Below are 13,931 nucleotides of genomic sequence, written 5' to 3' on the forward strand. Positions count from 1 at the left end.
GGGTGTCTCGCAAACTAGCGCCTTCTGATCTTTCGGGCAGATTTCCTTTCTTCCTGACCGCCTTTCTGTCAGGTCGCGGTGGTCTGCGTCGTCCCGTAAGCCAATGCCCTCTGCAAAAACTCGCTCCTGTCCTGCTTGCAAGATGCGCTTTTCTCTTTCTGTTACCGCGGTCACCTTTAAAAGCCCCTGCGCGTGCCGCCTGACCAGTAACTTTAGCTGCAAGATTACAAGGCCCAATGCGGGAAGGTTTTTGTTTCCCTTCTGCCGCACTTTTATCTCTGCTAACGCTAGCACCTGTCTGCGCCCCTGAAACATTTCAACCGTTTTTTTCTTGGTCCGTGCCTTCTTCCTGTTTTTACGCCTAGGCACTTCCGTTTGCATCTCCTGATCACAACTAGCTTGATCTAGTTTTTCAGAGGCACCACGGAGACCCTCATCCAAATGCAAACTGGCCGCTTTGCCTTCGCAGGTCAATGTCAGCTCCACACTGCTGACACACGGACCTTCCGCTGCCCCCGAGTTGGGCAGTTCGCTTTCCTTAAGGCAGTCCTCCACCGCCCGCTTATAGGCCTTAGCGCTTACCCCTGAAACGCCCTGCTCCTCTGCAATGGAGCTTTCGTCCTCTGTCTCCGCGTGGCTTTCGATACTGCGTTTCAACATTACAGCTCCGCAATCTTCATGACGGTTGTGCGCTGTTTCATAGTACTGTTTTGCGTCGTCACGTCTGTCCAACTGAAACGATCCGCCCCTGACTCGCTCTAGAAGTACTTTGATTTGGGCTAGTTGGTTCATATCTTGAAAGAAGTTAGGACGGCGCTAAAACGACAAAGAGGCACGAACACAACAGGACGGGCGCCAACTTGCAACTGAAGTTTATTGCACCAAACCCCTACATTTTATGCATCAACTGAGCCGTATCACAACAAGCTTATCACACAACAAAACGCAATTTCTTCAATAGTCAGAACATCGGAAGTAGGCGCTACTTTTACAGACCAGAGACGCCTTCTGCACTATCCACTTGATAACAGCATTATTCTTACTTTATAAGTCCCCAGATTAAATGAGTGCGCAACCCACATGAAAGCAGTTGATCATCCAAATGATACACACACGCTTGGGCAAGGCAACCAGCGCGCAAACTCTACAATCGTGATTTAACACAGAGTGATAATGAAAGAATGACCAACAACAAACGCGGAAAATTTGGTGGACATGAAAACTTAAACCTTCGGGGGAACCTCCCAGCGTCAATGTACTATAATTATCGTCAAAAATTTAACACCTTTGAGAAAACCTCCCAGCGTCAAAGTGCTACAATATTGGTTTCTACACAATCGTCTTTTCGGCCGATAAAACACATCGATGAAAAAAAACAATGTATGCAGAAAACTTGCAAACATTGAAACCTAAAGACAGCCTTCGAGAAACGCCACCTCAGCGTCACTAGTTGAAATGGACGGACTACTAACGCATGCGCTTCCCGCTTTCTTAATAAAAAATGGCTCCACTACTTCTCGCTCAAATCTGTCTTTACCGCTCTTCAAAAAAATTGTTTTGCTCAGATCCGGACTACACCCCTTGCACGTCTTGCAGTGATCTGCAAAGAAACTTCCATGATGTTGGCGCACATTCCGCAAGTGTTCACTGGCACGTTCATTAAAACATCGACCGGTTTGCCCTATGTAAACTAAACCGCAGCTTAGAGGAATCTGATATACAACTTGTGATCTGCATTTCGTGAACAATTTTTGATGTTTAATAGGGCAAACCGGTCGTTTCTTTTCCGGTTTTGACATTGTGCAAATCTTTGACAACTTTGATGGGGCCGAGAACACAACCTGCACCTGATGTTTGCTTGCGACTTTTTTTATACCATGGGACACCTTATGCATGTACGGAATCACAGGGACCAATTTTTTTGCTTCCGGAAGTTTCTCATCACAAGGCCGCTTGTGTTTCTGGATTAACATTTCAGAAACAGCCAAAATCAAATGGGGCGGGTAACCCGCTTCGTGCAACCTCTGAATTTGGGCGCCAAAGCTCATAGACATCGTGTGATGGCACGACTTGCTTAAGGCACTCTGAAGGGAATTAGCGATTATTGCTCTTTTTACGAGTTTAGAAGGAGCACTATCAAACGGTAACAGCCCTTTCTTAGATCTGGGATTGTACGCCCAGCATAGGTGATCCTCCATAAAAACCAATCTAACGTCTAAAAACTGCAGTTCGCGATTCACTGGTAACTCCCACGTGAACTTGAGGCCCTGGCTGTTACTGGTGAAGACTGATAACACACTTCCTGCCGCCGAAGCTACATCGGACTCATGAACATTCTTCATGATAACCAAAAAATCGTCCACGTATCTAGAAATGGATACTACACGTGGATCTCTAAGTTGAATTTTGATTTGATTACCAACAGCTGACAAGAAAATATCACAGAGTACCGGTGCCACTGAAGACCCTATGCATACACCTTTTTTCTGGACAAAGAAGCTACCTTCAAATGAAATGGCTGTCGAGCCTAAGTAGAATTCTAACAAGGCTACAAAACTATCACTGCTAATGCCAGCTGCATTTTGAAACTGAACTTCACCTGTTGTGATGATCTTTTCTCTGACCGCGCTTAGAAGTCCATGATGAGGAACAGAGTAATATAAATCTTCAATATCGATGGAGAAACACATGTACTCGAGGGAGGGCAAAACGTCCAGTTGCTGCACGACATACGAGGAACTACGAACCACGAAAGGATCATCTTCCACCTAAGAACCGAGGTGCTTCTGAAGGTAACTACTGACAACGCACTGCCATGTCCCTTTTTCCGACACGATGGATCTTAGTGGCATTCCAGGCTTGTGGGTTTTGACCGTGAAGAATATTTCAAGGAAGCCCCTCTCTTCACCTTTTGCTCGCTTCTTGATGGCATCCAGGTGCAAGTCATCCAAGATTTTTAGTACTTGTCGTTTTCTGGTTCGTGCGTTGAACTTGACCGATTTGAAGTTTTTGTTGATGGCTGCAATCGCCTTTTCTCGAAACAAACCCACGGGTAGGACAGCAAAACCACCATCCTTATCTGCTTGGAGCGCCAGGAGACCTTTTTCTTTGAGGGCATTGGACACCTTTTCAAGAGGCGGGTTTTTCGGGGGGTTAGCCCCGACGCACCTCATCAGGCAGGCGACACCGTCATCTATAATCCTCTCTTTTCCACGCTCCGTCGCATGGCTGGCCACCCTTCTAACCATGGCAAGCATCTCCTGCCGCTTGGCATGCACCGGGAAGCAGAACTTTGGGCCTTTCTCCAACACTTCTTTCACTTTTTCTGGAAGAACCGCATCTCCAAGGACGACAAGCTTGCTGGGGCGAACACAAGAAGGTTCCTTAGGTCGGTAAAGCAGGCTCGTCACCGCACGTTGCCAGAGAAACTCTGTAGTCTTTGCTGACAGCCTTTTCACTTCTTCTAACAGCCTGCGCTCTTTCGTCGGGTCTCTTCCAAGCAAAACAAGGACACGTGCCCAATCATGGAACATGCGGACCTGCCTCCAGTACTCAGACTTGAGTATCTTGCAAATGCGCCTGATGTGGCCCCAAGATGGCTGCACAACACCGATGAGAGCTTGAACCTCAAATGGAACGATCTTTCGCTTCAAGCAGAAGGAAAGCACCCGAGACTGGCAAGTAGATACGGCAATCAGGTTGGTACAAGTAATGACGGGGTCGGTACAGAAACTTGAATATAGGAAAGGGCCCAGTGCAGAAGAAATATGCTCAAGAAGTACTTTGATTTGGGCTAGTTGGTTCATATCTTGAAAGAAGTTAGGACGGCGCTAAAACGACAAAGACAAAGAGGCACGAACACAACAGGACGGGCGCCAACTTGCAACTGAAGTTTATTGCACCAAACCCCTACATTTTATGCATCAACTGAGCCGTATCACAACAAGCTTATCACACAACAAAACGCAATTTCTTCAATAGTCAGAACATCGGAAGTAGGCGCTACTTTTACAGACCAGAGACGCCTTCTGCACTATCCACTTGATAACAGCATTATTCTTACTTTATAAGTCCCCAGATTAAATGAGTGCGCAACCCACATGAAAGCAGTTGATCATCCAAATGATACACACACGCTTGGGCAAGGCAACCAGCGCGCAAACTCTACAATCGTGATTTAACACAAAGAGTGATAATGAAAGAATGACCAACAACAAACGCGGAAAATTTGGTGGACATGAAAACTTAAACCTTCGGGGGAACCTCCCAGCGTCAATGTACTATAATTATCGTCAAAAATTTAACACCTTTGAGAAAACCTCCCAGCGTCAAAGTGCTACAATATTGGTTTCTACACAATCGTCTTTTCGGCCGATAAAACACATCGATGAAAAAAAACAATGTATGCAGAAAACTTGCAAACGTTGAAACCTAAAGACAGCCTTCGAGAAACGCCACCTCAGCGTCACTAATTGAAATGGACGGCCTACTAACGCATGCGCTTCCCGCTTTCTTAATAAATAATGCCTCCACTACTTCTCGCTCAAATCTGTCTTTACCGCTCTTCAAAAAAATTGTTTTGCTCAGATCCGGACTATACCCCTTGCACGCCTTGCAGTGATCTGCAAGGAAACTTCCATGATGTTGGCGCACATTCCGCAAGTGTTCACTGGCACGTTCATTAAAACATCGACCGGTTTGCCCTATGTAAACTAAACCGCAGCTTAGAGGAATCTGATATACAACTTGTGATCTGCATTTCGTGAACAATTTTTGATGTTTAATCTGAGCAACAACACACCCCCAACAACACACTCTCGTCACTTCTGGCAAGTTATGGTCCGCGCTGTCCAGGCAGCAGTGATGAATAGCCCGAAGCGGTCCCCAAGCAGCGTCGAAGGTCAGTCACCTGCACTTCACAGCGGTAGCGTGGGAATGAAAGGATGCCACTGCACTTTGCAGAAGGTTCCACATATAAGGAAAAGCACTTAAGGTAAGACGAGGTTGTTTTCGAAGCACGAGGATTCCGGCGTCGTTGGCTTAGTCAAGCACGGCCGTATTTGCCATGGCTCATTTGCAGCCCCGCGCCGCTTGCCGGCTCCCCCGCTTGCCGGCTCCCCCGCTTGCCGGCTCCCCCGCTGTCCCCTCCGGGAGAAAGACGTCGTTATGTCTCGGGTGGGTCCGGCGTTGAGAACAAACGACAGGTTCCCGAAAGCCGTTCTGAGGCAGCGTAGGGCCGTTTCACCCCGGAAATAGCAGGGGGGGGGGGGGGGAAGGTACCTTGTAGACGCCATCACATGCATTCGTGGTGCCGCGATCACGTCAACGGCCCTTTGAAGCCTCTGTCGATTGATGCTTCTCGTGGCTTGAATATTCTTGGCCTGTTGGCGTCTCCAAACATAACAGCCTCCTGATGCGAGGAAGATGAATAAACATGTTGTCCACGATGTCTATTAAAGGTTTTGCATCCTTAAGCCTCGCGTTACATTCGTGGTTTTATTTTTTCCCACTGGGAAGCATGTAAAGTCATCCCTCGTGTTACGTTCGTGGTCACGTTACATTCGAGTAAATACGGTACACGCATGAGTGGCTGAAATCAGAAGGATAAGTTAAGAAAAGTTTTACAAATATGCAAGATTATACTGACAGATAGTCCACATTTTAGGTGTCAAGAAAAGTAATTTCATTATTGGTTCGATATATATTCTGTTTGCGGATGCACGTGTCTGGGTTTTTGGTGATGTGATATGATTCAACCACCTCTCGCGTTGTCTTATCGAAGTGCCTGAACAACACTCTTGTTGAACAGAGCTTTGGAAAGCAGCCCTCGTACATGCGGCAGTGGGCTATAACGCGCAAATATTTGTCGTTTTTGACCTGATTGCTGTGCTCTTGAAGGCGTGTGTCAAGACATCGTTCAGTCTGGCCTATGTACTGAATGCCGCAGGACAAATCAAACTGGCACACTACACCGTTGGTGCACTTAACAAAATTTTCTTCATGGCGTATATTGCAACCGTTGTGGTCAACTTGGTTCCATGTGTTGAGCCTGTGATGCATGGATAGGCCGATGCAGGCCAATTTCAAGGAGGCGGATAAAAACACCTCTACCTGATATCGCTTGGCCACATTCTTTAGATCATGCGAGAGGCGGTCAGTATAAGGAATGACTGTGGATTTCTTCCTCTTATCCCTGCTGTTTTGCTGGACAGTGGGTGCCTGTGTTCGTTTAACTTCTTTAACCAGTTCTCCAGAGATGTGCGCTAACAAATAATGTGGGTATCCTGCCTCCCTTGATCTGGTGACCTGGGCTTCGAAGCTGCTGTTCATCATGTGAAAACATGACTTCTTTACAGTATTTTTGAGGCATGACTTGGCTACGCAGTTCATGACTTTTTTTGGAAGGCCCTGAGTTAAAACTAACGGTCAGCTTGCTGGAACCTTGTGTTGTAACGCCAGCTGACATAACTTTTTTTCCAGTTTAATCTGTGTGTCTAAAAGCTGGAGAAAAGCGGCTTTTGTGGCCTCAAATGTGAATTTTAGCCCGGATCCACATTCCTTGAAAACTTTCAGAATGTTGATCATCTTGGTGTTGAAAGACAAACGATCAGCAAATATTAAGTAATCGTCAACAAATCTAAATGTCTTACAGACATTTAGATTTGTTTACATTTAGACATACAGACAGAAAAATTGAGACATGTGCATCAGCAAACCGAATATATACCTAACCGATAATGAAATTGCATTTCTTGACAACAGCTGCCGCGGTGATTCAGTGGTTATTGCGCTCGGCTGCTGATCCGAAAGACATGGGTTCGATCCCGGCTGGGGCGGCTGAATTTCGATGGAGGCGAAATTCTAGAGGCCCGTGTACTGTGCGATGTCAGTGCAGGTTAATGAACCCCAGGCGGTCGAAATTTCCATAGCCCTTCACTCCGGCATCCTTCATAGCCTGAGTCGCTTGGTAGGTTAAACCCCCACAAATGACAAATGGCATTTCTTGACGCCTAAAATGTGGACTGTTTGTCATGTACAGTGAAAGCTCGTTAATTCAAACCTCGATAATTCGAAATTTCGGATAATTCGAACTACACTACTTGGTCCGGCCAAGCTCCATAGAGATCTGCGTATAAAAAATCCCGTTAATTTGAAAGCGAGTCGGTTCCGCTACGGATAATTTGAACTGCGCGCCACCGTCTGGGCAGCTTGGCACACAGCACGTGGCCAAAAAAAAGCACCTAACTATTTAGACGCTGTGCAAGCCCTAAACGGGGACAGAAGATGGAACCAGATAAAACCATGGAAGAATGGGTAAAACCTACCGTAAAAACCAGACTATAGGTCGGACCGGAATATAGGTCGACCCCCTAACTAACCAATTCTAAAAATGAAAAAGATCTTTTTCAATAGGAAAAGTACCGAAAGACATCCTTACTTTGAAACAAATGCGACTCGAGAGGTTGCACAATGGTGACAGTATTTAATTTCATTTAAATGCTGCTTGTATGTACACCCGGCAAATTTTTTAACAATATCGCGCACCAATCGGCCCGCGTGTTTGTTTCTGGCACAGGCAAGTACGGCGCCGTAGAGCAAAGCCCTCCTCTTCATGAATCGCCGCAACCAGGATGGCGAGCCTTTGAATTGCGCCCTCGTGAGTCTAGAGGCACGCGCGATCTCTGCCGCTTTCACGCGGATGCATTCGGCAGTCACAGGCAGCGATCTTGCTCGCAGCGCAACGTTTCCTTCCTATTCTCGATACACTACGGTCTGCCCACGAAATGATGTTTTCTTCTGGTTGCTGCAAGTTGTAATACGCAGCTTCTGCCTCCGCCAGTACTGAATGCTCTTTTCGGATACTCCAAATTCGCGCTGTGCCGCCAGGTTCCCGTGAGCTTCCTCGTACTCAATCGTGTTTTTCTTGAAGGCGACGGTAAATTGCTGTTAGCTTCCGCTTTGCATCTACTGAAACGCAAAATGGCGGCACTGCTGCTGATGGCGATGGTGATGGAGGCTGCTGACTTCAGCCACCCATTGTTGCAAGACTTCCGTATTTTTTCCGCCAATGACCGGTATATAAGACGGGGGTCGACTTTTCACCATGGTTTTTTGAAAAAAAGTTCGACCTGTATTCCGGTTTTTACGGTATATAGCACCATCACCGACGCGGCGGCGGGCGTCCGGAGGGTAGGGGTTGGCGGCCGCGGTGGCGGCTGCCTACCTTCATTTCCGCGCAGCCTCCGAAACTCGCAACTAAATACTCATTAATTCGAGCCCTGTTAATTCGTAAATACGGATAAGTACTGTCGGCGCAGTCCTAGCCAATGCCCATGAAAGGCTATGACTTCGGATGGGCACTACAAATTACATGTGAAAAGCTTTTTTTTTTTTCTTTGCGAGTGTTGTCCATCCTTCCACCCATCAGTCGCCAACGGAAGCACGTGGTCAGCTGCGATCATGACGCCGGCTTTTAGCATCGCCCGGCGGTCAGCCGCTGGCCAGAAGCAGCCAACGTGGGCTAACTTCCTTCCGCCCGCTTCTACAACATTGCCGCGCATGCTGAAGCAGCCTCTCGCTTCACCACGAACTCGTCGTTGCCGTTACAATGTGCCTCACGCTCACGGCAAACAAAAGTCGCACAAAGCTTTTGCTTTGTCTGAAGATGCCCGCAGCACAGGATTTTAGCGATGAAACGCGCCAGATTTTCAGAATGCTTCTGGACTTTCAAAGCTGCTAGGCTTAGCCACTACGCGTCTATTGACGTCTGGAAGCGCGGGAGGTTCAAACAGGCTATTTTGGTTCAGAAAGGGGTCACAAAGAATAATTCGTCCTCTTTCTCGTCATTGAATAAAAAATAGCTTAATTGTAAATGCACAGCTATTTTTTCAGCATTTTACTAAGCGTATGGAACCACGCCGTTTCTAAATCCTGGCGGCAGCGGTCTGGTGGCAGCCGCCTGTTTTCCGCTGCTTGTGGTGCTGCACGGTGGCGGTGCAGCGGCATTCCACCATGCCGCTCAAAATCCGCAGCGCAAGTTCGCTTCATGTGGGTCACCCTTAAGGCAAGCGTACTGAAAACGAGGCTTGCACAACCGGAGAAGCGCTGGCACTCTGCAGAGTTCGCTTCTCCCCCTTGCTAGAACTAACGTCAAAAGGTAAACACACTGGGATCTTATCGCTGCGCAGCATCTTGGCGCACTGCCAAGAAATGCGTTGTGGACCATGAGGGTGCGAAATGGAGGGAAGCGTTAAAGACTGACACTTTTTTTTTTTTTGCAAATTCTTAGGCAAAAATCGGGGGTGGGTGGGTTCATGATGCGAGTGGGTTCGTTACACAAGTAAATACGGTACATATATTTTAATGGAAATGGTTCTTGTCAGTTTTTTTGAGGCCATTCAATAATTCAAACATCGGATAATTCAAACTTTTTTCCCAGTCCCGTGAAGTTCAAATTAATGAGCTTTTACTGTATAATCTTGCATGTTTGTAAACCTTTGCTTTTCTTACCTTATCCTCGTTATTTCAGCCGCTCGTGCATATAAATTGTGTACCATGGCGAATAAAGTTGGTTGAGTGTCTGTGCTCGTCCTGTGTTGTCGTTTCTTTAGTCTGTGTTTTTTCGCACTGTTTGTTCCAATGGATTGTTACCAACTCGCCCAACTTGTTCTATTTCTAGAACTTGGTTTCCAGTGCTCCTGTTCAAGAGGCATCTTTATAGAGTATAAGCTTGCGTTTTTTCCATTATTTCTCAACATGGGGCTTCCCATACATGAGAAAGCTGCTTTCATCTGCTCTATAGTGATCAGCTCATGACACCCCCTTGAAATGGTACAGTGTTGTAGTGAGCTGCCTTTTATAGCCATGAGGCCAAGTTTCACTCATTTCGTGCTCATCTTCAGGGACACGATGATTTATGCTGCCTCAGCTGATGCTCGGGGTTTGGACCCTGTGATGAAGCTCCTTGGTGACGTGGTGCTACGGCCGCTGTTCAAGGAGGAAGAGGCAAGTGGCACCCTCTGGTTGTTTAGGGAAATCACTTAATTCAGCAAGACAGGAAGCCTGCCTGTGGCCCCGATGGGAGGTAGCAGTTGCATGAACACTGTGTGGTGTGGAAACTGCATGCGTGGTGTTCTTGCCATCAATGGGTGGTTGACACTGCCTTGTGACCAAACCTTGGTGGACAGAAAATGTTTAGTGGATTGATTTGGCCTAGCATAGCTGCCAGTTACATTTTGCTGCATGCGTTGTGCATTTTTGGTGTTTATCACAGGTTTTGAAATTTAAATGTTGGAGGGAATTTGTGCTGGTGTTCACTCGGAATGAATGTCTCCTTATTGCCAACTTGTTTGCAAAACATTCTATCTTCAACAGCGCCATCAACAAGAGAACAATCCGTGTTTGTTGTTCTTGCAGTAAAACCTCATTAATTCAAAAGTCAGATGGCGCAAAATATTTGAATTGAGAGATTTTTTCAGTTATCCAAAAACAAAGCAAAACGAAAAAGGCAAGCGTGAAATGTTATTCAACCACGTGCAGCACTATAGAGTCACTAGTCCTGCACTCAGGAAAGCTGTGTTTGATTTTTAATGATTAACTCCCACTATGTTGGCAATTCAATTTCATTCATCATGTGCCTCTGGGCCATAAAACACAACACAGCAGCACATTCATCATGACTGCTACGTCACCGGAATTTTGGTCACCCTGGTTTTCATTGCTCAGAATGCAAGGCAAAAGATGCAGCGCTCGTTTTTTCATCTAGCCTTTCTCTCCATCATCTGTTTTATACGACTTCACATTCTTGGTTATGCTTGCCACACTGCTTTCCTCGTGTTTCACTGGTAATTACCCATTGATGGCCAAATAGCGTTTTGTGAGAAAGCACAGTAGACATGTCAACATGTCACAGCCGCAGTTGTACAAACCTATGAGTGGCCGTACCTTGTGTATTCGCTTTTACACAATTTCCTGGATTATGAAAGCTTTCTTTTCAGTAGAAATGATATATTTGTTATCACGTGATGCTAAACCTGTCAGTCTAGCCTGACTTGGTATTTCCCTTAAGTGTCCCTTTAATGCAACTGATGTTGATGGGACTGAAATGTCGGTTTGAATAAACCAGATGGTCAATTTAATGAAATTTCATGGTATTTTGCAGCTGCTAATGTGAGAGTAATAACCGAAGCAAATCTAGTTGTCTCAAACAAACCCTTTGAGTAAACAAGTTGCTCGACTAAATTTTTAAATTTCTTATTTCTCTTGTTTGTTAAGTTAAACCTGGATGTAACGAACCTCCATATAGCGAATTCCTCAATGTTACGAAGTTTCTCAATTCCCCAGCACCGCCCCCATTGAAGCGCGTGTATTTGAGACCTAATGAACGTTTGCGGGTTACCTTGATATAACAAACTGCATGGCTACGCCGTCTATATATTAGCTGGTGCTGAGTTTCTCAAAATTGGGCAGAACCACGCGAAAGTTTCGTGACGATAAAGCACGAACTGACACGAGAGGAACGCCGATCGCAACGAGCGACCGCAGTTGACACAACACACTGTGCTGCAGCGCTGTCGGTGCATCTTCGGCATTTTCTCTTTTGGAACGCCATACCACGTGGCATTACACCAGTTCATGCTCAAAAGCAGCAAAAAATAATAGGGAATACAACAAAAAAAAAAAAACGAGCAGTGCGGGGTTGTCACCAGCGTGTGGTTGCTTGCGTGATTCCGGTGCCAATAGCTTCCGCGCGTCGGGAGCGGGGACGGCGGAGAGCACCAGCGACACAAGGTGAGGAGTTCGTTTACTGGGGCAACAGCGAGAGCGAGGGGAAAACCGAGAGAGGAAACGTGGGTAGAGGCACATGCCTGTGCGGTCGGTCTACGGCGGTGGTGCAGCCGCATGCATTCTCTAGCTCAGCCAGAGCGCCCCCGTCTCCCACCACCCTCCCCGTACCACACGTAGCAGCATTGTGCGAGCCGCGTTGGTGGGGGCGGCGCCTGCTGCCACAGTCGCACTATCAGCGCAATCGCGAAACATTACTACGCGTTTATGACATTGACTGACGCTGTTTTCTGTACACATTTTCAAGGTGATTTCATCTGCATTAATTTCTTATTTTGGTTTCTGTTCTGCAGTGTCCTTTCACTCTTCTTGCAAAAACTGAATGTAATGAAAACCTGGATGTAACGAAAAATCTTGGACTTTTTTCAATTTTGTTACTGCAATTGTATTTTAATCTGTGACGAACTAAAATTCACTGATAACGAAAGCAGCTTACTTGATAGTACAGTAAAAGCTCATTAACTCGAACTCGGTAAATTCAGATTCACGCCAGGGTCCCGGCACAGCCCTGTGTATTTCAATGGAAGAAAATGCCCGATAATTTGAACAAGTCGGCATCCACTATGGCTAATTCGAACTAGGAGCCACTGGCTGACACCACTCCTCGTAGATAGAAGTTGACCCATAGCGAGTAAAACACACTCCAAATTTGCCAAAGATGTAAAACAATGGAAGAGAAAAAAAAAACGATTGCACGAGGCTCACGGAGCTCGCGTTCCGGTGCATGCCGTAGCAGATTTTCACTGCCGGAGCACTCGCCCGCGCCGCTGATGCTTCGACGCGAGCCGTTCCAGGTTTTCGTTGTGCCACGGTCGCTGGGTAGTGATCATGTGGTTTAAGCAACGTACAGTAGAATCTCGTTACAACGAACTTCACGGGACCGCCGAATTTAAATCGTTTTTTTGAAATATCGTAGTACTGAAAAACCATTATTTTCATGTCAGTAATGCATCACAAGAACTAAAATTACGTACCTTTGCAGCAGATTTACGTGTTGGTAAGTAATTAATAAACGATAACGCTGGGCACAGTTTAACTTGACGTTAAAAGCTTGACGTTAAAAAGTCTAGCGGGCCTGATAACATCCCTTCAGCTTTTCTCCGCCGTTACGCAGAATCGTTATCGCATTACCTGGAAGTTATTTTCAAAGCCTGTTTGTCTCAGTGCGCAGTCCCATCAGAATGGAAAACCGCACGTGTCGTACCCGTTTTTAAAGGCAATGACCCATCTTGCGTGTCTAATTATCGCCCAATATCTTTGGTCTCGACCAGTTGCAAAATGTTCGAGCATGTGATCTGCCGAGCTTTGACAGAATTTCTGGAGTCGACCCATTTCTTGTGTGATCAGCAACATGGATTTAGGCGAGGTTTATCTACAGTCTCACAACTGATAACCACTTACCATGATTTTTTTATTGCAGTTAACAACAAACAACAAATGGACGCTGTTTTTCTTGACTTCGCCAAAGCCTTCGATAAGGTACCGCACACCAAACTCATAGGAAAGCTTTACACTGCCGGAATCAATCCTAACATTATTGACCTTATTAGAGCCTACTTAGAAGACAGATTTCAATACGTTCATGTTGGCGATGAGTACTCTGATGCACTTCCGGTTTCATCTGGTGTTCCGCAAGGATCTGTTCTGGGGCCTATCCTATTTTTAATTTACGTAAATGACATAATTAATGTGGTTGATTCCGAAGTTAAAGTTAAACTATTTGCTGATGACTGCGTTTTATACTCCCTAGTTAACTCCACAGCGGACCAAATTAAGCTTAACAGTAACCTGCAGAAGATCTCAAACTGGTGCAACCAATGGGGTATGCTTCTTAACGTTAATAAATGTTTGGTACTTAGAATTTGTAAAAAGAAAACTGTTCTGACTCATCCATATTGTATAGCTGGCGTTCCACTTCCAGAATCCTCGTCTGTAAAATACCTTGGAGTCCAGATATCTAATCACCTAAACTGGGATGCCCACATCGATATTACTTGCGGGAAAGCACTGAAGACTCTATGGTGTTTGAGGCGTAAACTGCCAAATGCCCCAAAACACGTGAAACTGGCAGCGTATAAGGCTTTGGT

At 46.1% G+C, this 13,931-nt stretch overlaps 1 protein-coding gene across 1 annotated transcript in view; it reads left to right on the forward strand.

Annotated features, from left to right (window-relative positions):
• LOC144116217 (mitochondrial-processing peptidase subunit alpha) overlaps positions 1-13,931 on the forward strand; it is a 123,914-nt gene that overhangs the window by 19,597 nt on the left and 90,386 nt on the right. The window contains exon 5 of the mRNA XM_077650947.1: positions 9,903-10,005. Within this exon, the coding sequence (XP_077507073.1) occupies positions 9,903-10,005 (103 nt within the window). The remainder of the gene's footprint in view (positions 1-9,902; positions 10,006-13,931) is intronic.

The sequence above is a fragment of the Amblyomma americanum genome, chromosome 1 (assembly GCF_052857255.1).
Source record: "Amblyomma americanum isolate KBUSLIRL-KWMA chromosome 1, ASM5285725v1, whole genome shotgun sequence".
In the NCBI taxonomy this organism is placed as follows: domain Eukaryota; kingdom Metazoa; phylum Arthropoda; class Arachnida; order Ixodida; family Ixodidae; genus Amblyomma; species Amblyomma americanum.